The sequence below is a fragment of the Lichenostomus cassidix genome, chromosome 6 (genome assembly GCF_008360975.1).
Source record: "Lichenostomus cassidix isolate B80296 chromosome 6, HeHo_3.0, whole genome shotgun sequence".
Lineage (NCBI taxonomy): Eukaryota > Metazoa > Chordata > Aves > Passeriformes > Meliphagidae > Lichenostomus > Lichenostomus cassidix.
This window is the reverse complement of record NC_139487.1, coordinates 17,925,539-17,952,978: the sequence shown is the minus strand read 5'-3', so window position 1 is coordinate 17,952,978 and position 27,440 is coordinate 17,925,539. Positions and strand designations below refer to the sequence as shown.

The 27,440-nt window shown below is 41.4% G+C and overlaps 2 protein-coding genes across 6 annotated transcripts in view; one reads left to right on the top strand and one right to left on the bottom strand.

The window, feature by feature from the left end:
• PKD2L1 (polycystin 2 like 1, transient receptor potential cation channel) overlaps positions 1-11,748 on the top strand; it is a 311,230-nt gene extending 299,482 nt beyond the window's left edge. Inside the window, exon 19 of the mRNA XM_085065378.1 lies at positions 11,735-11,748. The gene's annotated coding sequence lies outside the window, so the exon portion shown is untranslated. The remainder of the gene's footprint in view (positions 1-11,734) is intronic.
• LOC146435381 (WASH complex subunit 2A-like) overlaps positions 1-26,693 on the bottom strand; it is a 32,782-nt gene extending 6,089 nt beyond the window's left edge. The window contains exons 1-28 of one of the 5 annotated variants that reach the window (XM_085065373.1): positions 26,613-26,692; positions 26,400-26,504; positions 25,824-25,988; positions 24,256-24,321; positions 23,391-23,564; positions 22,655-22,748; positions 22,209-22,267; positions 21,399-21,446; positions 20,041-20,145; positions 19,423-19,519; positions 18,198-18,266; positions 17,711-17,823; positions 17,015-17,087; positions 16,481-16,537; positions 14,437-14,601; positions 13,686-13,819; positions 11,799-11,891; positions 11,163-11,267; positions 10,126-10,242; positions 8,549-8,712; positions 8,006-8,117; positions 7,069-7,254; positions 5,840-6,022; positions 3,641-3,769; positions 3,338-3,433; positions 2,210-2,326; positions 1,633-1,695; positions 723-935 (exon numbers count right to left, since the gene is read on the bottom strand). In XM_085065373.1, coding sequence (XP_084921499.1) covers positions 723-935; positions 1,633-1,695; positions 2,210-2,326; positions 3,338-3,433; positions 3,641-3,769; positions 5,840-6,022; positions 7,069-7,254; positions 8,006-8,117; positions 8,549-8,712; positions 10,126-10,242; positions 11,163-11,267; positions 11,799-11,891; positions 13,686-13,819; positions 14,437-14,601; positions 16,481-16,537; positions 17,015-17,087; positions 17,711-17,823; positions 18,198-18,266; positions 19,423-19,519; positions 20,041-20,145; positions 21,399-21,446; positions 22,209-22,267; positions 22,655-22,748; positions 23,391-23,564; positions 24,256-24,321; positions 25,824-25,988; positions 26,400-26,504 — 3,102 coding nt within the window. In that variant the 5' untranslated portion in view covers positions 26,613-26,692. Of the gene's footprint in view, positions 1-722; positions 936-1,632; positions 1,696-2,209; positions 2,327-3,337; positions 3,434-3,640; positions 3,770-5,839; positions 6,023-7,068; positions 7,255-8,005; positions 8,118-8,548; positions 8,713-10,125; positions 10,243-11,162; positions 11,268-11,798; positions 11,892-13,685; positions 13,820-14,436; positions 14,602-16,480; positions 16,538-17,014; positions 17,088-17,710; positions 17,824-18,197; positions 18,267-19,422; positions 19,520-20,040; positions 20,146-21,398; positions 21,447-22,208; positions 22,268-22,654; positions 22,749-23,390; positions 23,565-24,255; positions 24,322-25,823; positions 25,989-26,399; positions 26,505-26,612 lie in introns of all 5 variants that reach the window. The other 4 variants (XM_085065376.1, XM_085065375.1, XM_085065377.1 and 1 more) reach the window with 4 other exon arrangements.
• Between the last annotated feature and the right edge of the window lie 747 nt (positions 26,694-27,440).

Here is a 27,440-nt window from a genome sequence, read left to right as displayed (position 1 = left end):
GAGACTTATAAAATCATAAGCACCTTGATTAAATCTTAACTACATGATTGACACTTCTATTTTTTTTAAGAATCCCTAAATCTTGAATTAGAATATGCCTTTTCCAGTCCACAAAGTAAAAAGGTATGAGTGAAAAACAACTGAGTCAGGAGGCAGAGATTTGCCATATCAAAAGCTGTAATACTTCTTTTTGTTTTGCTTTGTGCGAAAACAAAAGTTTTCTTTGAAAAAGAATTGACAGTGACAGTTCAGAACAGCATGACATTTTTATCCACAGAGGAGGTAAAGGTCAACCTACAGCAATGATGTGTTCTGGATAGCTTGTCAAAGCAGCTGCCTGTAACATATTTTATAGTTAGAGTAGCGAGATGTCTTTTTAATGGTTTTTTAGGTTGGTGTCGCCTGGGATAGGACAAGATGTTACGCTAACATACCTTTGACCAATAAGGAAATTGGAATTTCCAGTATTTGGAAAAGGTACACATGTACTTTAAAAAGGCACCAGGTACATGCATAAGCCCCTTACAGAGCTAAGTATAGATGCTAAGCTAGACTTTCTCTTCAGTGATCCACGGAAATGAGAAGGGATTAGATTTTCACACTTCCACTTAGATTCAGATAAACCACACTGTTAGCAGAACTTGCATACCAAAACAAACTCCTGCATGAGGATAGACTGTGTTTTTAATCTCCCTTCCTCTCATCCTAAATACCAAGGTTACCTTATTGGCACTGTGCAAGGTGTCCGCTTGCATGGGCTGATCGAAGCTCACACCGAGTTCTTCGTTGCTTCCTGCAGCAGAAAAGGCTTCGCTGTTCTGCACATCCCTGTGCTCATGTAATGGAGTGTCCAGCACTGGTAAGGGGGACTTGACACTGGAGATCTTAGGCATTGCACCAGGTAGTAAGGCTGAAGGGTTAATAGCTAAGTTAGCCTACAAAACAGAGAAAACAAAAACATACTCACAAAAAGACAACACATTACTACTGCTCCAGAGCAAGCATGGTTCCAGAGAAGCAGCAAGAAATATTGTATCTGGGTACATAAGTTCTACTTCTAAAGTGCCTGGCTTTTCTCAGACCTATAAACTTCTGTGTCTCCCACATGCTCTGTCTCACTAAAACTGTGGAGTGGTCAACACTATTACTTGGTATAAGAGCTTCAGGAACAGCAGGGTCAAGTTATGCCAGACCAAACACCTATGTAGCTCAATATTCCGTCTGAGGACACAATGTTTCTGACTTTGAATGGTACTGTGATATAGACAGTTACTAGTCATTTCATGTCTGAAGAGTGAGACAACCATAGTCCTCCCTAAGAGACCCATGGGAGTCTCTAAATATACCTAATAGTACTGAGAACAATAGCAGCTCAAAGAGGAGCCCACCCTCTGCCCCCCAAATATGAGTAAATAGTGCTGCTTAGAGCCAGAACTGAAACAGAAGGAGGAAACAATATTAAACATGCAATGCAGAAAAAGCAATCAAAAATATGCCATTTGAAAAAAAACAATAACATTGCAAGAGTAAGGTAAGGAAGCAATAAGATTTTGTTTCAGGGAAAGCCATCAGTGAGGCAAGGAAGATTGTCCTTTTTTTTTTGAAAGTTAAAGTGCCAGTAAATTTAATTACTTGTAGCTTTCCAATCCGAGATGAAGGCTCTTTGGTTTTAATGGGAACAGGACCTGTAGATTTCTGCACAAAATTACATTGGATTAAACAAGTTGACAAGTTGTTATCAACCAAACCATAGTTTGCAGTACCTCTATAGAAAGCAGAAAATTGCTTACCAATTTATTTTGAAGATACCTTGTTATCATCACGTTCTACCACGAGAGCTATAGTCACTCAGTTTTCAGTTTCCCATATGCCATGGCCCCATTTTCATTATCACATTTCATTCACACTTCCTTCTACCCAATATTAGACTTTGCTATGGTAACTGAACAACATCCATCTTCTCCAGGTCACAGCCTCCACTAGTCAAATCAAAGCAGGACAGCTACTTTTTCTTTCCCCACTTATTCTGTCCCCTAAAATCCTCTGAAGCCACATTGCCAGGTCATGATCTAACTTTTCTCTTTGTGACTGACTGTAACAGGGCTTCACACTTCAATGAAGCCCACATGGAAGTCAAGAGGGCTTCAAAATCTTTCCACTCAGACTTTTTCTTTGCATGCTGCTTAAGACACAAGATTTAAGTACTTGCCTCTGTAGTTGTTGCCTTCAGAGTCTCATCTTGCTTGGCACTTAATGCATTTTCTAGATTACTGCTCACTGAGAAAGGGCCAACACTGGTCTGAAGAGTTTTCTTCTCAGTTATTTTCTGAAAGCATTATGGGCAGAAGTCAACACAAATGGGTAAAAAGCATGGTGTACAGATCCAAAAATAAAAAAAAAGAAAAGCCCTAAAACCCCAAAGGAACAAAGCAACACTACAACATTAGGCATTGGCTTCTGGTTCTGCAAGGCAAGGGCCTTCAATTCCTCCATTCCTTTGGTCTACCTCAACCTTTGCTGTCTATGCTAGCAATTAATAATGAGAGTTTCGATAAACTTTCAAATGCATGCATATTTCGACATAAACAAAACAGCAGGGAAAATAAAATCACAAAGCTAGCTAAGGAACAGTGCTATTGTTATGTTGTCAAGCAACAAGGTTCCGTATATAGCTCCCAAGAACTAATTACTAAAGACCACCCTGTCTGCAGTCCTCAAAGAAACTGTTTCCAGGAACTATTGCCAGGTTTCTATTCTAACTTCCAGTTATAGACATGAAAATAGACTAAAGTAAAAGTTAGTTTCCATTTAATTAAGCTACCTACATTTAAGAAAGCAGTTTAGAATGCATGTTAGGACTCAGACCACCTGTAACACAGTCTAGTTCATTACTGCAGCTACTTGCTGTCTAAAATCAATCAGGTGACCATGAGGATTTTAATACTGCATCATTACCTCAGATCAAACCAACCTGCAGAAACTTGAATTACACACCTCATAGAGCAAGGTTCATCAGTCATGCATGAATCACAGGGAAGTAATATAAGCAAGGTGAGCAATTAAATAAAACAAACTCTACTACTCTGATTTCTGCACAGTATGTTCTCTTACACCTAAGCCAGTCCCAGTGGTACACAAAAAGTAGAATCTCATTCTCTCATCCCAACATTGGGACACCCAATGCATCTGTTTGTTCCCTTTGTCTTCAGGGTCACAACTCTCAAAAACATTTGAAAAGTGACTTAATTTCTTGTGGGTATACCTATGGAAAAATCCCTTCCACACACTTCTTTCCAAACTCTTTTATATAAACCATTTACAGTAGAGAAACAGGTACCGGAAGGTTTGTTTTAGCAGTACTGAAGAGATCATCCTCATCATCATCCCCAAAAAGCCCTCCTCCAGATGATGGCTTCAGGATACGGTTTGAGGACTAAAGAAACAAAGGATAAGGAAAAGACACATCACAGATCCAAAGCACATCTCCTTCAGTCCATGATGCCAGAATATACCTGACATTAGCATTTGGCCCTCCCTGGAAACTGGTGACTTCTAGGCTGTGTCCAAACAAGGAATACCAGTAGGCTGTACACTTTAAAGACTGTTTTTAAATAGGTTCAGAGGAGGGCTTTGAACTCACCACTGACTTCTTGGGGCTGGCAAAGAGGTCGACATCTGGATCATTGTCCTTCTGAAGTTTGTGGCTGAAGAGAAGCTCTTCATCTTGAAAGACCCCAGTGCTTTTGGGCCAAGTACTTTTCTCAGAAGCCTGAAAGGAGAGAAGAGAGGTCCACACAGTGAGAAAATTCCTCTGTAAGGAGGTTACTTGCCTAGTGGTAAGGCAGTTTACAATTCCCCTGAGGCTACACTACAACCCTGTAGTGGTAACAAAAATACAACTTTAACTGCTGGTTTGCTTTATTTTGACTAAATTTGCAAAATTGACAATGCAAAATTGTATTTGCAGTTCAATTTAATGAGATGACATTGACCACAATATATCTGTCTCTGCTGATCTAAGATCCAGCTGCTACTATTTACCTGTGAAGCTTCTATCAAAGAAAAAAAAGTTTTCAGTATGTTATCATGAATGTACAGGAAGGTTTATATTCCAGGAAGACTTTTATGCCTCAAAAATTTCAGCTAAGGATACAGGACATGGAAGTGAAAGGAAGAGAATATCTTTAGTTATTTTCCTAAGCTACCTTTTCAAAGGAGAATTTTTTTTTTTTTTAATGGAAGGCCTATTATTGTTGCTAGACTCTCCGTTCTTCTCCTGTGAAAGCAAACAAACACCCACAAGGAAGAACAGAACATACTGCCTCTAGTGAGAACTTGTACTTTCAAATTTGCTGGTGTGGGGGAAGGTTGAAGTTACACATATCACCCTATAAGCCCTCCGCTACCTGGCAAAGTAACAGTATCGCTCCGTGAACGCCAAAAGCAATGTCTTTTTATGATTGTGGTCATTGTATGCACCCAGGTCTGGCTTTCAAAGGTGAAGGCCCCACTCAAATGTCCAGGTAAAGGCCAGTATCTATGTTTCACCACCCATCTGTCTCTTCTGAAAAAACTCAAATTAAAGGATGCCTCTTCAGAGAGTGACTAATGTCCAGTACCATGACACCAGACACAAAATCCAGGCAGCAAGAGCAGTCACTGTAAGAATAAAGCCTGATTGCCCCCCTTTCCTATCTCCAGAAGCTTAAACGACTACCTACTAAGTTTAATTCCCAGTTTTCAGCCAAACACCCTCTCCTATGATTTTTGTTACTGTAATTTTTTATTACATTCTCAGCCTTTCTATGCATCAGCTTTAATATAATATCAAAAGCCAGGTCACATTTTTAGAGAACTACAACTACTCTTTATGCCCAGATACGTTAAAACCTAATGAACATCTAGAATTGTCCATACACAAAACATGTATTCAGTTGAAAAAAGCAAGAAAAATAGCAGCACCTTTCAGATTTGCCTATCAAAAATGTTACGTTCGTAAATTACCATTCTGATTTTTGCATGAATATGCATTTCAGCACCTTAATCACTTTGTGACTACTGTGTGCTGCCAGCTGAGATCCTTGAAGGAAGTGAACATAGCCTTTAGGGTTGGCAGCTTAATTTACGTTGTCATGCTCAGATGACAAAACCTTGCTGTAAGGGCACTATATAGTATGTATTTTTTGACACTACCGATTAACAGAAAAAATTTTGGTACATTTCCATCAAGTAGAAACAAGAACATAGATTCAAGGATATTGCTGCTGAAAATTCCAAGTCCACCTCTTGATTGTATACACTATATCAGAAAAGCCAGACAGTAATAATATGGTAGCTGGAAGCTTTTTTAAAAAATGAACACACATACTTAAAAACAGAAGCAAACATACGATTAAGATAATTATTGCTGAAGCTAAGTCTGAAGGCATATTTCCAGCAAACAAACTGCAACAATATAAACAAAATAAATGGATAAAACACAAGGCTTAAAACTCCACATCCTTCTACTTCCTAGTGCCTTTGGCCTTGAGGAGTAACTGAAGAGTTAGTTCTGCAAAGCAAAAATCAAGTAGCTGCACCAAAACCTCTACAGAATTAAGTTTCATATTAACATGCAGCAAAATGCTTTCAAGTTAGTGGGGCAGGAAAAGTTACAAAGGGATTCAGGATCACAAGGAAGAGCAGGAATAATTTCTCACCCAAGAATCTGGAAGGTTAGAAATGGAGAAACATCAGCCCCCATGACATGAAGAGAAGGAACGATAAAAACAAAACCTTGCCTGGAGTAGCAGAGATAGAAATACCATTTCCCAGGGTTCAAGAACTTCTCTACACTCACCACACCAATTTCTTTCTGTGCATTTTTTATGCCATCATCATCTTCCAGTCTCTCCTCTTCTTCCTCCTCAAACAAGCTTAACACTTTCTTAGCTTGGCTCTTGACATCTTTCTCGAGAGCTGGTGGTGATGTTGCAAACAGATCTGAACTGCCAGTTGGCTCTGAAGATATTACTGCAAAAGGCTCCATCAAAAGAAAAAAAAAACCCAAAATCACATCAGCCTGTTATTTTTTTCAGGTTTGCCCAAAAACCCTGCTAAGCTTTCTTGGTTAAATACCAGCAGTGGTCAGAGTTCTGCAATCCATTACCAAGCAGGCAACTGTATCCCAAGCAGACAGAATAGCAATATGCAGATTAGCAAGAGACATTTAATAAAGAAAAGAATACACATTTTAGCTCTGAAAGGAAGATAAGTTTCCTCCTGTACCCTATGCTGTGGCAGTATTGATAAGCAGCTTCCTGTGTGAAGTTTTCTCCTCATCTCTATGTCATGTTGCATGTGCACCACAAGGCTGCACTAAGCTGCTTTGCCATTATCTGAGTTACCTAGCTCACGCTACACATGAATAGGGATACTTTGCAGTGAACAGCACTACCTGAACCTTGAATGTGCTTAGGAAAAGTGCCAAGAATAGGAACTACAATGGAAATTCATCAGCTGGAATTCCTCTACAATCACTCAGTAAGACTGTGCCCAAGATCAGTTCTGCTGAAACTTCTGCAATAATATTCAACAATACACATCAATACTGTTATGCAATAGTATTGCCCAGCAGAATCCTGAAGGCCATCATTATGAGGATAACACTTACCACTTCATAACTCATCAGACATTATGGTGAAACGAAGTTACCGAGCTTGAAGAAAAGTCTACACATCACTATAGGCCATCTTTTAAGGGTAAGCTCTGTTCATGTAAATGAAGATTACCCAACCCACTCTGGAGGGAAAAGGGAATCAGATTCTGCCTTCCTCTTTCCCCAGAAAAAACCCCAACGCCTTCTCAAGAATATAAGTTAGGAAACAACTTTAAAATGTCATTTAATCAGTTTGCTGTTTGACTGAGAAGTGATTTTGCTAAATGAAGACTAAGTTACTCTTTGCTTGGCAATAGAAGAGGCAATCCTGAAAAATATTTCTGTCCCAGAGCAGCACTGTTAAGACTGTGAGGGTTTTTTTTTAACCAAATCTTTACCAAACTTTGGATTAATGTAAGAAAATCCCTCACTTTTTCATTTGTTTGCTGCCCTGCAACATCTGTTCCTCTGGGCACAGGAGCTGTTCCAGGCTCTGCTGAACACCACAATGTATCTTCTACTTGGTTAGACTTCACTCTTCTATCTGGCAGATCTTCCTTTTCCTCCTTTTCTTCCTCATTAAAGGTAGGTTGTGCTTGTGCTGGTTTTACTTTCTCCTGCAAAATTAAGAGAATGTTGGTGACACGGAATTAGTGGTTATATATAAAATGCATATGCTGTTGTGGAATAGCAGAGTCTCAGTTTGCCTACTGCACAGGTCTAGGACACTGGTAAAATACTTGACTTCGCCTGTTTGCCTCCCATGTTACATTCTGGTTTGTGACTTTTAATTTCCAATGTTATGGGTTTTTTAATCTGGTTGAAGACTGCCAGGAAGCACATATACAGGAATCCCCATTACAGATATAACTCTGTTAAACCCTTGCATCTCCTGCTCTCAATTCCAAAGCACAGCCAGTCAGGCAGTCCATCATGGGCTAAGCTTGTAAGACAGAGGATGGCATGAGCACAAAAAAGGGAGGGTCAGTGACAAGCCTGTTTACACATCTGAAACAGCTTGGGTAGGGTAACACAAAGGGTGAACCCTGGCTACTGAGTCAGCAGCGAGCTGTTTGTTCCATTTGGTTTTATTTTATGGTTGAGAGCTTTCACAACATCCTCTGGAGGAGCTTTTAACATAATCCAAACAAATTTAGCATAAGTGGTCAAGAAAATTTTGAAGTCTCTATTAGCCTAACAGTAGTAAGAGCATACATGTAAGGGTTCAGTCTTCCCTGTTCCCATTCCCAATTTGCTAGAGTTACCACAGCTAAAATGAGTTAAGACTTATATTCAGTGCCCAACAAAGAAGATAGTCTGTAAAAAGACTAGGTGTTCCATGTTAGTTCTAAAAGAACGAGGAGTTACCACTGCAGCCGTAGCAGCTGGAGGAAGTAGTGTTGACTGGGAGCTGAAGAAGGATTCTCCATTAATAGCATCGTCTTCAAATAACAATGATGGCTTCTGTGGCTTTCTTTGGCTGCAGCGAGAAAGAGGAGAAAGTGGAAGATTTAGTGGCCATGCACTGCATCTGTTTAAAAGCATCACCTAGGACCATCATTTCTACCAAGTGTTCCCAGATACAGAACTCAACTTCCTCACTGTCTCAACAATTCTACCACCCTCTTTCTTGTCTGCAAAGCTTTCTGCAGAAGTAGAGATTAAAAATGTCAGGAGGGTTTTATATTACAGGCATAGAAAATGAAAGGCCAGTTCAGTGGTGGCAAAGAGAATGATCCGCCACATACACAAGAGCCCAGCCCTGCCCCTTCCTGCTCACACCCTGCTACTTCCTCCTCAGCAACAGTAGCAAGAACCAACATTTTCAATATGCTGGGCCCATCTGGTTTTGAAGGCGCTGCTGGGTTGTTTTGAATAAAGGCCTCCCCACTGCCCTCCCAGGACTGTTACCTCTCTTTAGTGATTGCAAATAAATCCTCCTCATCCTCTTCCTCAAAGAGGCTTGTCGTCTTCACATTTTTAGCCTGACTGACAGTGCTAGCTGGTTTTGCAGGGTCTTCTTTTCGGTCATCTTCAGAAGGAAGTTTAGCTGGCTTGGAGACATTCCAGTGTTCCTTAAAAAGAAGGAACCATTTAGTTTTCTTTTGTCTTTGTCAAAGGCACTTTCCAGTCTTCTCTGTGAGGAACACTTCATCATCTTGGCAGTCCTTTCAACTCTCGACTAGTTTACTTCACTGCCTGCATGTTAGCCACTGCAGTCTGACATTGCTCAGGCTTTCTGAGGGCCTGGTCACCTTTTGGCACACAGTATTAATCCAGCAAAATGGGGTACACACACTTTGTTACAGCTGCTCTTGACAACTGAGGTCAGTGTCAACTGCAGTCACAAAGAGTAGGGTCACTCATAAAAACCTGATTTGAGCCACTGAAATAGTTAGTAAGTTTGATATATGTGGAAAAAAACCAAGGAAAAAAAACCCCAACACAACATATACACCCAAGACACCTCATTACTAGAGTGCCTGATGCTGCACTTATTTCCTTCACAGTGCTTCTCCCCAAGGCACCCACTTCCTCCCACAGCTACCATTTATTCAGCTACCATTTATTCAAAACACACTAAACAAGATATTTCTGTCTTGGTGTGTTTTGTTATTCCCAGCATTTCAAGTGGTTTTCCCCAGTTTCCCACCTTTGTTTGTCCTCTTTCTGAAAGGGACTACAGGCATGATAAAGTTTGAACTTGGTTTATTTTACACCAAGATAAAAATGTATCTAAAGATATTACTGCTGTCTACTAAACAAATAACTACACAAAAAGTAATAAAAAATAAAGTTTGTGCAACAGAGTAATTTTGAGTGGTAGGAGGACTAAGAAGAGTCTGTATCCTATTCCTATGAGCTAATCCAAAAATTAGAGATTTTCCAGACAAGTTTTTAATTTACTTAGTGTCTCTGGCTTTCATTTAAGATAAAGGACAATACCTAGTCCATCCCTAGAAGAGGACTGCGCTCTGGGAAGCCTTGTTATGTATGTGTCATTTTCCCATCCCTTCATCTAAAAAACCAAAACAGCCAAAGAAAGAAAAAAACCACCAAAACTCAAGCAAATAAAAAAATCCAATAAACAAAATCACATACAAAAGAAACCCACCCCAAAAACCCCAAACAAAGAAAACCTCAACACATATCTATCTAGAACTGCTAAACCTTTCTTGCAGAAATTAAAGCAGTAAGAACAAACTTATTTTTCCCTTTTAGTGTTTTAAAGTCAGATTTGCTACGAAACTTTCTGTAAATTACATTGAATATACTGATTTTTTCTTCCACATGACTTCTATTACCTAGATCCTGTGAAAATTTGGGTCAAGGATCAGCTTCCTTAGCTGCAAACAAGTCAAAGGATTGGGGTAGGTATGGCCTGTGGACACAGCAGAGTTGGTCTGTGGTTCCCTTCTCAAAAGTTCTATGCTTTGCTCAGCATAAAGCCCAGTAATAACTTTCAACCAAATCTCACTCCTCAGTACCTCCTCATCGCTGCTGAACAATAAGCTGGAGGCTTTCTTGAGAGGCCCTGACTGTTTTGCTCTCTCTTCTGGGGGCTTTTCCTGGTGCTTCTTGGCAGGTCCCACACCAAAGAGATCCTTAAAATAAAATATAATAGTATAAAAACAACAAAAGCCAAAGCCACAATGAAAAGCTCATTGAGAAGTCATCAACATGTAAGACACTGCTGCCATCCACTTCTCATATAAGTAGGATACAGAAATGGTGTTTTTTGAAGACAATTTCTGGTATAACACCATATTCTGTTACAAGGAATTCTACACATGCAGCATTTGGTAGACCAGAAGCACATAGCCTGGTTAAGGCCCACAGATCTTAACCACAAGACTTGACCAGCAGCCAAAAACCACCGCTCCACAATTCTGTACCACAACAGCCAAGACAATGGGGCACTGTTTTCTAACCCGTATAATGAAATGGAGAATGAATTCTATCCTGAGAGGACAGGCATTAAGCAAGCTGAACAACTACCACTGGATAAAAAGATTAAAAAAGCACACACTCATCCAAAATTTTTAAGCTTTCTTGCACAAACTTGTGCTCTGACCTCAGTTTCCATACTAGCAGTCACAATTCTTACATACTGAAGAGTGAGAAAAAAGGAATTCAACAGCCATGACACAAGAGAAGCAAGAAGTTATTCATGTGACAGGTACCACAGGTTTAGGATAAAACAGCTTCTCGAAGCTCGTATTTGTTCTACTGCTCAGTGTTCTCTAGTCCTCTCAGAGGGATAACATCCTTCATGTTTAGGTCCAGAGGTGAAATGCACTAACTGCAAAATACTAAAAAGACCTCAAGAGCTTGCAAGACTCCCCACTCCCACTCTCCTCCACAGTGCTGTCCACATGCTCAGAACTGCTGCACAATGCAAGATCAATTTAGTGCTCTATTTACAAGCCCAGTGTTGTAAACTTCTGAATATTTCCTGCTGCATTTGCCACAGCCTGTGCAGGTGAGTTCCCACACAGAGGCAGTATCAGGAAGTGATACTTACCTCTTCATCATCATCAAACAAGGAAAGTGGAGCTTTTGTCACAGACTTGCTGGTGGGGAGAGATGTTGCTTTGGATTTCACAGGTTTGCTTGATGAAAACAAGTCCTGTACAAACCAAAGAAATGTCACTTTGCAAAGCAAGGCTATACATTTAAGAACTCTAAAGGGGACATTCATGCTTTTCCTTATGAAAAAAAAAATGTTTAGAGTGCCTATGAAGTAGGGAAAGATTGTCTTATCTGATGTATCAAGCATCTGCAACTGCACAGGATTTTCCTCATCTTTACAGATTAACTACTAGCTGAAAGCCAAAATCACCAAACGAAACACATGCAGTCTTTAATGATTCTTACTCTTCATTTGCTGCTCCTTCCTGTCCTCAGGCTTTCAATTTATGCCTGTGTGTACCACAAATGTTTAACTCCCTGAAGGCAGGGAAAACAATCCCAGAGCTCGCAGTCCTGGAGCAAGAAGGAACTTTCCAAATGGCTGGGAGTAGATGCATGGATGTCAGATTTCCAAATCTTACCAAATGCATAAAGAATGCCCAGATTTGAGTGGACTGAAGTCAGGATGACTCAGATCCCAAGCATTTCTGTAGGGATTTTCTGTGGGGATTTCATAAGAAATACTCACTTCAGAATCCTCCTCATCAGAGAAAAGGCCCCTCTGTTTTCTCGGTGGCGTTTCAGATAAAGGCTTGAAGTCCTCACCTGAAGATGGTTGACTCTTTAGGACAAAGACACTGCATCAGCACCCATTTAGATTCAGTAGGGGCTGGCACATCATATGCAACATTTTTTTGAGTAGCCAGGAGGGGACATGGCCAGGACCCAGAAGTTATTCTCTGACACCTCATGACATTGCTGGGGGAAGGGGAGAAGGGAGTCTCTTCCAGGGAGAAGTGCTCTCTTCTGAGTCAGCTCAGCAAGGCAGAGGCAGTGTAATCATCTGCCTTTCTTGTACCTTCTGTCATTAATATTGCTGCTGTTACTACTTGCTTTCTTATCTCATTGCTGTTTCCATTAAATTGTTCTTATCTTAACCCATGATCTTTGCCTTTTGTGCCTCTAATCTCTGCAGGGAGAGAGGGGTGATGGGTATGAGCAGCAGCATGGTTTCAGTGGGGCACTAAACTGGGAAGTACCTTTCCTAAACCATGACAGACTCCTGCTAAGAGGCATGCTGCTGGCAAAATCCCAGCTGTAGAAGGGACAGAACACAAGCTTGTCAACCATGGGCTGAAGTCCAATACTCATGTGCTGAGCAAGTTCGTCACATGTAGCCAGAACTATCCACAAGTGATTTGCAGGTCTTACCACAGGCCTCCTCTGCCACACCATCCTTCTCAGCAGAAGAATGTATGCAGCAACTCATGCCAGGCCTTGTGAGCTAAAGGAAAATGTTTCTTTTAACAAGCTGTGTTTCATAAAGGAAGAGGGCATTTTGTGCCAGCCATCATTTCCTGCATTATCACAGCACAGCCCCAGCCTGCCACCAGCTATATTGCCATTAAACCTAGAATGATCCCAGACCCAAGCACTACTGTCATAAAGCCTGGAGTATAAAACAGCCCTCACTTCCTGACAAAGCAGGAGGGGTGCTGCTGAATCAATTCTCCTCCAGGAAAGCCAAGTGCTAGGAGATCCCTTCCATCACTGCTCCTGCTTCACTGACCACGGATATTCCAGCACTGCCACAGAAACAGAAGCTGGCATTGGCCTCTGTGCTCAGGTGCTTCTCATAGGAAAATATGCAGAAAGTGCTACAGCAGTTTGAATCCCTAGCACAATACACTTCTCAGTCCAGAGGGGAGAAGAGTCACGGCAGCTAATTATGTTCAAATACTCATTGGACAGCAAGTAGGTATAAAATAAGTATGCACAATATCTACTGTAGAAACACAGAGCCTTACTTCTTTCCTCAAGGCACTGTTCTCAAAGTGGTATTAGGAATTTCTCATAACTCCCTACATATGTGCTCAGGACCACATTTAGAGCTACAAATTAAGAGTTTTCAGCTGAAAAACAGTTTTCTAAACATTGCAAGTTTTGTGTGTGCTTAGGTAGAACTGTGACAAGCACCCTCCGGTCCTGTAATACACACAAGCAATGGGTCACCAACTAAGTTGCTATCAGTGGTTGATATAAGAGCAGACATCTCTGCAGCACAGAACTGTGACACCAAAGGTTCTCAACTCAGGCAGATTCCATTTCAGCCATGAACTTCATAAACAATTTTTATTTAACAGAGGCTTCTCATTTTGCTCTTATTTCAATCCTGTCTTAGCAAGATTCTTTCAGTCACTGCCCACACAAATAAAAACCTCAAATAATCATGACATTTAAAAGGCAAAAAGTATTTAAGGACCACTGAAGCACTAAATCATGGAAGACCCTATGAACCTAGTTCTGTTTAATAAGTATGTCACTTTCATAGTGTCATGCATGGAAAGACTACTCCAACCACACTAATAACTTTTTCCTAAAACCTTAGCCATACAACCCATTTATATGCCATTACCTTTTTTCCCATGATTGCCTCCCTATGGCTTTCTGTTTCTTTAGTTGTGCCAGCAACTACAGAAGGAATGGCAGGTTTTTCCTTGAATAAGTCACCTTCTTCATCATCATCAAATAGGTCAGCTGTGGACTTGACTACATAAATAGAAAAAGCAAACAGGGAATAAGGAATACAGAACAAGAGAACATACCAGAGCCTCAAAAGATACCACACTGTTTAACGATGACCAACATCAGAAGTCATTAAGAGAAAAAGCCAGACAAGCTCTCAAAGTGGAACGCCACTTACCTGAAAGCACTGGTGACAGAATACGCACTCAAGCAGCTGAGTCAGCTGGCACCTCTAAAGGCAGTGTTTTGTATTGGCTTAGCATAGGCCTAGTGCCTCCTAATAGGGAATGCTGGGCACAAGGATTCAAGGCTGTGTGAATAAGGCCTGTACCAATTTACCAATTCCCAGATTCAAGTATAGATACTGCCCTAAGGGTAGAAAGAGCATCCTTAGAGAGAAAAGTCAGGAGAGAGCATGTGCAAACAAACCAGCCCCACACCAGTCTGATGAGAAGAAATGTCAATGACAAAGAAAACCCTCCACAACAACACACTAAAGACCAACCAAAACCACAAGCCCTCAAAACCCAAGTGGAAGTATCAGTGATGAAGGTTTGAATTTTATAAATCATTGGTTCCTACCAGTTTGAATTTTGATGACCTCCAGTGTTTAATCTTTCACTGCAAAAGTTTAGAGGTACCTGGATCTGGAGGCTTTTTAGTTGCTTCCACAAAGAAGTCATCATCATCATCATCATCAAATAGAACAACTTTCCCAGGCTGTTTAGGAGTTTTTTCTGTGCTCTGTGCTGCAGATTTCTTGTCTTTTTCCCCAGTTACAGTGGAACTAAACACATCACTTCCTCCTGCAGGTCATATGGGAGCAGAAAAAAAAAACCACAATAACATTGTCAGAGTTACCAAAAAGCTGAACTCATGCCATAGTAAGTGGCATCAGGCATAGTTTTCATCTCAGCAACTTTTAAGGTGCTCCTGCAACAATGCCACATCAAAAGCATCAGCTAGACACATTCTGATAAAGCCAAGTCACAGACAGACAGCCCCTCACTCTCACTGTAGTCACTTCTTCCTCAAACCTGCTGATCTTCCCTAGGAACAGCAGCCAGTTACTGTGTTGAAGCTAGAAGACCCAGTAGTCCCACATTGTTGCCCCTATGGACTTCTCAAACCAGAATCCTACTCTACTAACTAGTACACCACACCAGTGTGGCCCAATAAATGGTAAGGTGCTTGGGGAGAGGGAAGGACAGGTGACTGAGTCCTTCCCAGGAGCTGCACTTGCCATGTAAGCCCTGCAGCAGTATGAGGCTGGGTTTGGCCTCATGATCCCTCTGCACATCAGATACAGCAGTGATTAATTAGACTCAGCCAGAGCAACTGCTCCTTCTGCATCTGCTGTGGCAATGTCCAGCCTCAGTGATATGTGCATGACCATCTGCAAAGACTTCTAATGCTCTAAGCCTGTCTTTTTGCTCCTCATGTATAGATACTTGGAAACAAGATAGAGGTGGGGAGATACTTTAAATTGAAAGCTTGGCAGAAAGTAGAACAACTGTTACTTGGTTAAAAGTCAGCAGACCGCATGAGTTTTGATCAGCAGCAGTTTATTAATTTAAAAAAGTGTATTATGCAATTACAAAGTGTCACAGAATTGACAGGAATACAGCCACAAAATTTGGTTAATTATTAAAGATTCTTGAGTTCCTAAACAAACTGCTCACTGGAATAGCAAATGAACCTCATCTTGGCTCTTCTCTGGTGATTTAAACCTATATACAAGTTATTGAGAGGAAGCAACTAAAGACTAAACTCACTGCTTATGCAACAGTACCTCCAAGAAAAAATAAAGGATAAAAAATCCCACACCTCAATCTGCTATTTTAAACTCTGCTACTGAGTTTTACAGTTATGTAGAAGTCCCACTGTTGACATATATCTTTGACCCTGAAGTAAAAAGGCTGTATTTGTGTTTTTCCTACTCTAAAAATCATACTGACTGAGGACCCAGTTAACTGAAGCCAGTCTTAAAATAGGCCTTTCTTAATAAAGGCCAAAACTTAAAATTCAGCTACCTCAATCAAGTGAAGAGCCTGCACACTGATGGAAATCTGTCAGCAAATTCAAAAGGACTAATGATGTGTTTCTTTTCATTGATCAGCTTGGATTCTGATATGGAACAGAGATCTTAGTACAATTTTTTTTTATTTTTAATTCCAAGTTATAGATCTGATTCTTCCCCATGTATGCAGGGCCTCCTAATCAAAACCAGAAAAAGAAGATTTGTCTGAACATAGGAACTTGACGTTTAAACCGTTCTTCTGCTAACCCAAGGGAATATGATCAAATGTGAAAGATCAAAATGCACTTCCTTCTCAGAGTACAGATGGAAGTTGTGACTGCATGCATAGCAGAATTAAGCTGTGTATCAGCTGAAGTGACACACATTCTTAAAAGTTCAGAGCACAACACTTGAAGCTGACAGTTGCTAATATCTGCCATCAGTGACACCTACCTTCCGAGCTCCTCTAGAATCTTGATTATCCATAAAACATGCTGCAGTTTAGGCTTAGCATGGTAGAAGCACCTGTATTTGCCACTAAGCATATGATCAAGCAATGAAGTGCTGCTGTATTTGGATAGTTTTTCTCTTTAAAACCTCCCCAGTAGGTTTCAAAGACAAAAGCATTTTGTGCATGAAGCAATTGGCTATTGAATAAATCATACCTGGAAACAGAAATACTGCACCTGCAGGAACTTTCTTTAGGGACTTTGCAGAGGATGCTGAAATCATAGGAAGTACAATACAAATGGATGCACTTGTTTTATACTGTCAAAGCCTTCAGAACTCTACCACAGAAACAGGAATCTGGGCAGTTGTCTGATCTGCTTTTTCTTTTTCTCAACAGCTCAGAACACTTTACACATTCTCCTTGAACTTCTGGGCTTTTGCAAATATATGTAACATTCTAACTATGTTTCTTCCATTAAAACTCCACAGAACAGCTCTACCACAATGAAGCTTAAAAGCACGTTACATGTTTACATACAGCATTATTTACAACAGTCCACATTAACACACTAAACTACTTCAATACAATACATTCAAAACAACACAGCTGTTCTCTGTTAAGACTGGTGAAGAGACTTGCCTTACAAGTTGCTACATCAGGCTTTCTAGCTTGGGAACAAAACAGTCTAGCTGCTGGCAGTGATAAATCACAACAAAGATGACTACAGGAGGCAACAAGTGGTTCTTACCTTCACTTACTGGGACTCGCTCCTCTCTCTCTTTTGAGTCTTCTGCTTTTGGTGCTTCAGCAAAGAGATCACTCTGATTATAAATGAAAATGCAAAGGGGGGAAGTGGTGAATTTGTAGGAAAAAACAAATGCTGATTTTTCTATATAGAATGTCCACTTCTAAGCCAAGACAGAGGAGGTAATCACCACTCCCTTCTCAAAAGGATGTCTACAAATATAGACTTAAGCCTAGGTACTCAAGTGTTACCTTGAGTGTATACATTCAGAAAAGCAGCTGTCTTCTAAAATTTCATTTACACTCATTGCCAGTCTGTTTGCTGAAGAGGAGAAATGACCTTTTATTTGCACTTCTTCAAGGACTTACACTAATTATTCTATTGCTGGTTAGGTTCTGATTATACCCTTCTAATCTTTCCTACTGAAGTTTATACAGTAAGGTTTGAGGGCAGAATTCAGGTCAGGACAAGCATAAAAATACTCCTGAACTTCATAAAGATAAAATGAATGATTTACATTGCTGCTAATGAGGATACTAAGATACCATAATGGTGCAGCCTGAACACAAGAACTTCTATGGGAATGTCCTGCGATCCTTTTGAGCTCTCTGTCTTCCAGAGGTAGAAATTTTTGGGGATCTTTTGGTTTGTTTTTAAAAGCGGGACATGCTCCATTTCCATAATCTCCAGCATTCTCACCTCTTCATCATCAAAAAGGCCTGTTCCACCACTGAAGAGGCCACCCCTTGAACCAAATGGTGTGAAGTCCTCATCAGTCATCTTAGGAGGCTTGAAGATGTCATCATCTTCATCTAAAAAGTACAAGAGCCATTAGCTTTGGTAAGACTGACCAAGTTTCAGGGAAGGGAATTAGAGACAATCAAAATAAAAATTGCTTTGGTTCCATCTGCTTTCTCTTATAAACATGACACATACAGAGAAGCTGATGAAAACAGATTGGGTTGTGCAGTTGCTCCAGAAGGCTACATTAAAGGAAGAACTCTCACTAAACTTATTTCCAGCCTTGTTTATATGCACATCACAACCTAGATTTGTTTACACTTCATTCACCTTAAAGGATGCTCACTGATATCCCACCCAGCTTCTACAACAGAGGCCACCATTTCCTAAGTGGTGTCTTACAATCCAGCCCACAATTCAAAAACAAAAGAGGGGGATATCCTACCATCTGATGGAACTCTAGCTTCCTTCTTCTCTTTTGGAGCTTTCCTTGTTTTGGTCTCTGATGACATGGCTTTAAGAAGAAAGTGTCAATGAAAAAATAGTCCACCTTTACAGTCTGAGAGCAATCTATGGCAAAAAGAACCTAGAAAAATAGCAAACCAAGCTGACCTCTATGCTTTCCTATGAATCAGCCTGATGAAGCAATTCTATGAAATACAGTTTCTAAAACTAGTATCTAAAATTGTAATAGAATCATTCTGTCAGGCACTAGGAGTTAAACACAATTGCCCACACACAGACCAGCGCCCCTAAGATGTCAGAAAGCAACACAGCATTCCAGACAGTACAGGTTCCACACCTTTGAAGAACCTTTGAGCACCTTAAATGGCTCCAGATGTCTCCTCTAGCCTTACCATCACAAGGTTATTCCAATGACTGGAAGATTTCCCTGTAGCTAAACAGGGTAAGTTGGTAGGTTTTGTACTCTGATATCCGCAGACCTAGTTTGATTGTTTGAACTGTGCAAGAACACACACACACTGTTCTTGTCAGTCCATGTTCTCAAAATTACAGGTCAACAGCAGGCTCATAAGCACTTGCCAGCGCAACTTCAGCCAGCTATTTTCAACTGCTGTTTTACTGCAAGACTAAATAGTTGAGAGGTCTCTCCCTTTGAAAGCAACATAAAAGTAAATGTATTATTTACTCTAAAAATACCATGAGTAACAACAGCAAGGAAAAGTTCCTCAAAATGCAATACATTTAAGCCACAAAGAAAAAAAGCAACCCACACCACATGAAAACATCAATCTACTGCTTGAGGTGCTTCCCACGGTAGAGGTCACAGAAATACCACAGTGACCAGTGGCTTCCACAAACTTACTTGAAACAAGGGAAATACATGTGGTCAGACATGCAGAGGGAGTATCAGATTGAAAAGAAAACCTTTCCAATAATGTGTATTTTGATAGTGATCTGTCTCACCTAAAAGCACTGTGTTTCCTACTCTCACTGAATTCCAATTCAGTCCTGTGAGTAATGGCCTAAAAGTTTCTCAGAACACAAAGTATTGTCTGTAATTCCTCTTGTCAGACTTTTATCTAACACATGTTCAAAAAACAGATCTGTGTAACTTCATGTATTTTCACCCACAATCTCCTGTCCCACTCACTCATGAGTCCCCCCTTACTGCACAAGCACTTTTCAAAACTCAGGAGATAACTTACATGAACGCTCTTCATCCTGTCTGACTGGCACTTCTCCTTTGATTCGGGCTGCCAGCTCATCTGCAAATGACGTTGGCCTCTTCTTTTTCTGAGCAGCCTGGACAAATAACAGCATATTTCTTATATAACATCCAGTTACCAACTTGATGCAATTGCAATTATAAACACTCTATTCTACAGCCTCACTTGTACAATATCTTATCTAGACTTTGCCTGAAGCCCTCAGAAGAAACAATACAGCTTTCTGTTAAGAAAGCAGAGATTCAAGAATATAAAAAACCCCCCACAACTTCTAGCTCCTGACAAACACGTAATTTTTAATATCACCTTGCTTTGTAAGCAGGAGAAATAAAAGGCCTTTACCTCACAAAAATGTAACAATTCATTTCTTAATGTTTGTGAAAAACAGCTTTGGTAAGGTGCAAGAATCTCCTAGTTTAAAGGGGTAAAGCCTGAATAGTCATGCTAAAAGATCATTCAGGATTTTTAGAGGCACTTTCTACAGGATTCCATTCCAGGTACCTGAGAGCTACCCTAGAGGGATTATAATCCTCCAAAGGACAGATTTTTCATATGGGAAGTCAAATCTCTCACTTCAGGAAGGCAACAATTACTCACAGGCTTTGTGCTTTCATCTAAGTCACCATCCTCATCGTCCTCTTTTTCAGAGTCAAAGAGATCACAGCCATCATCATCATCTTCATCACTCATCTGGGCTATCCTCTAAAAAACAGTAACACCCTGTTCATATACAAAACAAGCACAAAACTACATCTGCTTAGATAAAACATTCAAATCAAACTTTCTGCAAGGATGGAAACTTACAGCCAGTTTGGGCTACTTCACAGTTTTTGAGAGGCAAGGAAGGAGTGCCTCTAGCTACAAGCAAGTTGCTGTATTCAACAGGCACACCCCACCCCTGTGCTGTATTACTAAATGCTGCAACTGAGGACAAAAAGGCTCCCCTCATAAGGAGTGTACCACTACCACACACAAACTAAAGACCTGGTATTTAGTCTTAACACAGGAACACTGTGATCAACTAGTAAAAAATTGTATCATCTTGCACTATCCCTAGGGTGAACAGCAGAATGACAGACAATATGTGCTCACATCTTGGTTTCAGTCATGTGAATAAGAGGATGAAAAAGATGAAGTGAACTGGATGAGAGCTGGGGGCTGGCACAGACAAGGGCCCAGAAGTGAACTAAATCACCACCAACAAAAATACATCATCCATACAAAAATACATCAGCCATACAAAGTTACCCGATGAAGGTCTGCTTAAAGTTACATCTGAGTGCTTTTGCAACTCTGTTTTATTAAAGCATGGATTAAACAAGGATTGCTTTTGTAACATTGCTCCTTTTACATTAAATAATTTCAGATTGAGGATCTCCACATAAAAGTCTTTCACAGTGGCACATCTAAACATGGATAAGATTCCTTCTTCTACAACCAGTTACTAAAGTCAGGCTTGAATTTTTCTATCTCAACATTTCTTTTCCCTTCTCATTCATTATCCAAATGGATATACCATTCAAACATTAATACTATTCACATCTTTGATTTCGTGTCATACCCAAACTGTACTGTTCCTTACCTCCTGCACAGCAAGTTTAGGATTTTAATTATAGACCAAATAAACCCACAGAAGCCTAGTTTCTCTGGGATAGAACTTTGAACTCTCATGTCTCCCAAGTAATTCCTGAGGAAAACACGTATCAGGCAATGCCATCCCCACATAGGCTCTGCATGTAATGACAGCTTGCAAGCATGTCTTTAAGCCCAACGCAGGCTCATTTTCAGAGCATGGTGCCATCTGGCCAGGACCTTCCCATAAAAAGTTGTACAAATCAGACCTCCCAAAGTTGCTAATAGTTAACTGTCTAGAGCTCTTATCTCCTGTTTCTTGCATCCTCCCTGTGTCACAAATGTAAGGTCTTACAGGTAGGTACCAGCGTGTTTAACCGTACCGTCTTTTGGTCATCTTCACTGGGGTTTCCGAATTCATCATCTGATTCCTGTAACACAAGAGACCCAAAGACAAGTGCCATCCATTACTTTGTCCAGTGTTTAAGGGAGACAGCTCAGAAGCTCTGAACTTTGGACATTCAGACCTCACCATAACCTGAGAAATTTTTCCCTCACTGCTGACCATCTTTACAAACGGAGCTCACTAGAAAGTTGTTAATTCAGCAAAGACAGCAGGCTCCATGTGACTGCATTGGTGTAACTCAAAAGGAATTTGCTTCAAGTGAGCAAAGACACCAAAATCAAACACCTCAGGAAAAAGGGATTGCTTCCATAGCACAGTTACAAAGCAGAGACATCCCAGCCAAAGCAGGCAAAACATATCAGAAATTGATATTCCAATGCAGCAGATTTATGAGGCAAAGCCTGGAGGTGCATTACTTAAAGCTTTAAATGTGTTACTGTCAGTCTGCAACCCATTCTTTTTAACTGTAATTTACAAGAGATTTGTTCTCCATAAATGCAGTTCTTGATAAGAATCTGATCTGCTTCACAAAATTAAATTAAGACTGTAATAAAACACTTCAGTTTGAAGTATTCTACTTTAATTAAACAGCTAGAGTTGAAACCACCTAAATGTTATTCTGGAAAGCTGCAGAGGAAACCTCTACATAAGAACAATAACAAAAAGTATATTTATCACAACCACCACAGGGAACAAACATTGTGTAGTCTTATCTTGACAGCCAACATCAAAAAGCAAGGATGGACTCATGAATGCTTGTGCAAAGCAGCTGGTACTTGCCACTTACCTCTTCATCCTTCTCTTCACTGTCAATTACACTTCCACGATCGCTATCCACTGATCCTTCTAATTTGAATGGAAACAAAGAAGTTAAGATCATACAGATACAGAACAATGTTGTCACCATTTAAGCAACTTTAAAGTCTCCATGAAGAAAACTAAAATTCAGGTGGCTAGAGAGTGGTTTGAAAGAGCTTTGAAAGCTGATGAAATTTTAACACTTTGCATTTTCTAATACACAAAGCACAAGTAACTGAGAAATTACTGCTTTGTATACTGGAAAAGTGGTTGTTACAGCACGATGAACATTTTCTTTCCCAGCTACTTACAGCTTGCATCTAAACATGCAAGATCACTACACAGGATAACCGAAGTTGTGAGTTAAAACAGACAAAAATCTTGGATTAGGAACTAATTACTTGCATAGAAATAAAAGGTCATGCCAGCACATACCTTCACTAGAGAGATCTCCAAGGCCAACATCATCCTGTTCCATAAACTGCTGAGAGCCAATCAAGTAAGGTAAAGGTCTGTCAATATAGAGATCCTGGAAAGAGACAACATTAGGTCTTTCTGACATCTCTGAACAGCTCTACATGGCTGACAAAGACAGAAATCTTACACCCCTTGTTTTAACTCAAGGAAGATACAAGCTTGTTTAGAGTCCCACCAATCAACCACTTCAAGTTAACACACAACTGGGTGGGCCACTTGACGTTTATTCCACTTAACAATGTCAAAGAAAGAAGCTTCTTCTGTTTATGTAGTCCCAACTTGTTTTCTACATGCCATCTAATAGAAGAATATCCTAGCAAAGACTTATAGGTGTGAATCTCATCCCAAACCCTGGACCTTGGATTTTTAATTACCAGACAGTAAAAACCACCCATTAAGATATGGTTTGTACCTAAAAAGCGTGAAATTTGTATGCCCCACTCTCCCACAGAATTGAGGATTCCCCTTCAAAGTTCACTACATTGAACATCCTTTAGGGTGTCATTCCTTAACTGCAAGACAAGCAGGCTACAGAGGGAATAGCTCAGCAAAGAGCAAAATCCTCTTTTTACCTAAAAATCCTCTTTTTAGGTAATGGATATCAGTTTTACACTAACACAGTGATACTGCTGACAGAAGAACAAGCCCAAGAAAGCACAATAAGCCCACGGTCCCAGCAAGAACAGGTCTGTACCTTTGGCTCAAGTATCAGTTCTACTCTTTCGTTACTTTCTTCCTCTTCTGAGTCAGAGTTGCCTGCTTTGATGTCTAGCTGTTCAAATGCACTGTCCAGAACTTGCAACCCATAATTCACTGCTTCTTGAATTTTAGGGATTAGATCAGCTTCCTTCTGTTCCCGCGTTTTTTCCTTTAGTAACAGAAAAAACACATGCTCATTGCATTTTACTCAAGACTCAATCTTACTGCAACATACATAAAAAAATGTTAATTTCAAATTAGTAAATGAAAGCTTTTTCACTATATGTATGAGAAGGACATTCAGAATTCTTTTTTTTTTTTGCTTGACTTAATTCATCTTCATCACTCCAGAAACAGAGATGCTCCAAACATCCAAACCAGCACAGTATTGTCTTATTTGTGCTCCTCAACTCTCAGGGGAACGTTTATGTCATAATACACCTACATTGTAATATATATATGTAAAGTCCTCTGAGTATTTATTCCTAGGACTTATTCCAGTCAGATTTTGCTTCCCCAATTCACTACCTCTAAGTCCAATAAGGTGGTCCAAGGCCTTAGTCCTCTTGCTGAAAAAACAGGCATAACCCCTTGAAAAATCAATGCATAAGTCTTGTCTGCTGGATACAGTACTGAGCTTGGAGAGGCCATAACAGATCACTAGACCACACACTATAGTAGCCTCCAGTGTTACTGTCAACTTTATATCTGAATGACATACACTATCCAAAAGAGAGACTTCAAGGAGAAAGGAAAAAGTTTGGTTTGTAAGCTGTAAATGTATGCAAAGTTTGAAAATGAGAAGGTAGACAATGGCTGCAAACATACTGGCAGCACTCAAGGCAGCTGAAGTTAATTACCTGCTCTGTTTTGTCTCCAACGTCAGCTTTGGGAATGGGCTCTTCCACTTCTTCATCATATACTCTCTAAAAAGTCAAGCAGAATTAATTAATGTAAGAACAAAGTACTACTAGAGGGGCTGAACTGTGGGTACCATCACAAAATACACTGTTAATATATAATTAATTACACATCAATTCATTACACTTTTAAAAAAGGAAGCCATGGATGATGTAAAGCACCTTCATGCATTGAAATCATCCCACTGAAGGTACCACAGGCAGCCTGTCAATGCAATTGAGCTAATTCAAGCCTGCTAACAGACTACAGACTAACCTGAACATGATAAAAATGCACTGTTCTAAGCCTCCCAAAATAAAGCTATTCTAGACACCTTCAGAGCTGCACCTATAGTTTACTCAGAGGCTGTCTACTTTCCTTTAGTCTTCTGTCATTTTAGTGGCTTTCCTTCTTTAGCATTTACTTTTCTCTTATACTCACAGAGAGGGTTCACAAAACCCTCTGATGATCCCTCACATCCAGCTCTTTCACCACTCTTTTGTAGGACCAGCTACAAGGACACAAATGGTAATGAAAGGTCTCCCTGGAACCTGCAAACCTAAATCCAAATCTCAAACACAAGTGCAGTTATCCCCTGGGAAGAGACAGATCTCTCACTAACTAAACTGAGAATCAGAAATTAAGACCTATTTCTGTGCACTTAAATTTGGGAACAAACAGCTGTAAGCACATGAGATTTAAAACATTTGGTACAAACTGTTCTCAGCAGAATCATTATGCTGAACAGCCAAGCTAGGTCAGAAAAGGCACTGCAGCTCTGAAAAAAACTACTATCACCAAAAAAACCCCACAATATAAATCCAGTTTTCCATCTTCTCCTCTGCCACCATCTTTCCCATAATAATGTCATGGTTTCAGATGAGACACATATGGCCTGAAACAATGCTGACCAAAACAAAATACCTGATAAAACTCACAGTGCTAAAAACCCCTACACATGCTTCTAGTGATACAAAGTTGCAACAGGCTTTCAAGTCTAGTTCTATCTTTCAAAACACAGATACCTATAAAGTGGCAACATTAACCAGAACACATGCTCATTGCAACCACAGGCAGGGGACAACTGCCTGCAGGCCAACATCTTTAATACCAAATGCTGTTAAAGTAAAATAACACCACTAGGCAAATTTACAGCATTGTGTAACATTCCTCATATTCAGACAGGTAAGCACAGGCAAATGCTACATTCACGCAACTTGTGAAGATACACCAAGACATCCCAGAGACCCCAACTCATTCATAGCACTAAAACCAGAACTCTGATGTCCAGATAACGTATTAACAAGGAAGGTATGTATCGCTGAAAAAGCAAAGGGAACCTGCCATTATTGGATAATGCATCACTCACAAGGAAATTAGGATATCCTTTAACAGGAAGCAATTTAAAGTCATTTCATCCCTAAGTTAGCACCAGACTTGCCAAAAAGCTAAATCACTTCTCCACATCACGTTAACAGACAATGATAATGTCTGAAGTACAAGCCTGATGTGGTATTAGAACACTCACATTCTCTATGAACTGCGTGTTGGATAACATAAGAAAGTCATTGAAGACATTATGAAGGCGACAGTCTGTAGCCTTTGTTTCACTAATCAATCCATCCACTTGTTTTTCGATTTCATGCGTCCTGGAAATGGTTTGCTGCGAGAACTCTTGTAGAAAATGCAGAAGCTGTTGACAACAACAAAAGAAAGCAATAGTCAGCATCCAGTCAGCATCTTCTTCCTTTTGGCACGGTTTATAAGACAGGCAGAACTGATCACACACTTCAGCTGAGGACCAAATTAAACACAGTTTAGACCGAAACACACCCACACACAGGACCATGTCTCAGCCACTTCATTCTGCATCTCCGTTCGGGTCAACTCCTCGTTACAGCTTTCCTGCCCGGACCGGAGGGTTAAAGCAATGGGAAAGCCGCCAGACCCCGGCCGGCGCTGAGTCCTTCCCGTGGCCTGCCCTCCCCGGCCGCTCCCCGGCCAGCGGGCGGCAGCAGCGCCCCGCACAGGGCCCAGGCCCGGGGAGGCCGCGCCCCGCGCACCCTCCGGTGATGGGCTCAGGCCCGCTCCCGGCACCGCTCACCCCGGCGTCCGAGGCCAAGGACCAGCTCTGGCTGCCCTTACGGATCTCGTCCAGCGACCAGGGCCGCTCCCACACCGGCGCCGGCTCCGCCGCGTCCCCGTTCATCTGCGGGAGAAGGACAGTGAGCCGCGGGATCGCTGACTGACCCGACCGACCGACCGACCGACCGACCCGGCCCAGCCCGGCCCGGCCCAGCCCAGCCCGGCCGCTCACCCTGGGCTCGCGCCGCCGCTCGCCGCGCGGTCAGCTGAGCGCCGTCACATGACCCATGCACCGTGTGCTCCGCATAGCCGGCAGGGGGCGCCAGGCGGCGCGCGAGCGGGTGGGCGGGGCCACCGCCTCTCCTCCATCCCATCGCACCCCATCTTGTCCCCTCCCACCGCCTCTCCTCCATCCCATCGCACCCCATCTTGTCCCCTCCCACCGCCTCTCCTCCATCCCATCGCACCCCATCTTGTCCCCTCCCACCGCCTCTCCTCCATCCCATCGCACCCCATCTTGTCCCCTCCCACCGCCTCTCCTCCATCCCATCGCACCCCATCTTGTCCCCTCCCACCGCCTCTCCTCCATCCCGTCCCGTGCCGTCCCCTCCCATCGCATCCCCGCCGCGGGAGTCCCTCGGAACGGCGGGATGTGCGTTCGGTCGCCGCAGCCGTGTCCAGGGTGTGACACCGAGAGCCTGGACACGGCTGGTAGGGGACCCTGCTCGGCGCGCCCTGCGCTACGCGGGGAGCAAAGTCGAGGACAGCAGGAGGGTCTGCAGCACGTCAGTCCTCGCCGGAGCGCTGCAGCGGGCTCTGCTCATGCCCAGGCTTACTAATAAAAGGGATCCCTTCCTCCTGTTTTTCTTACTGAGGAAAGTGCAAGGCTTACCTTAAGCCAAGTAAAATCTCCTTTGCTTTAACCTGGATGAGCCTTAATAAACCCACTCCAGAATTCCAGGATTTGCTAGAAGAAAACACATTAACATCAACAAATCTGCAGTGCAAATTGCCAAATTATTCAATTATTCCTGGGCCTTCAGAGGTAAAACACCCCCAG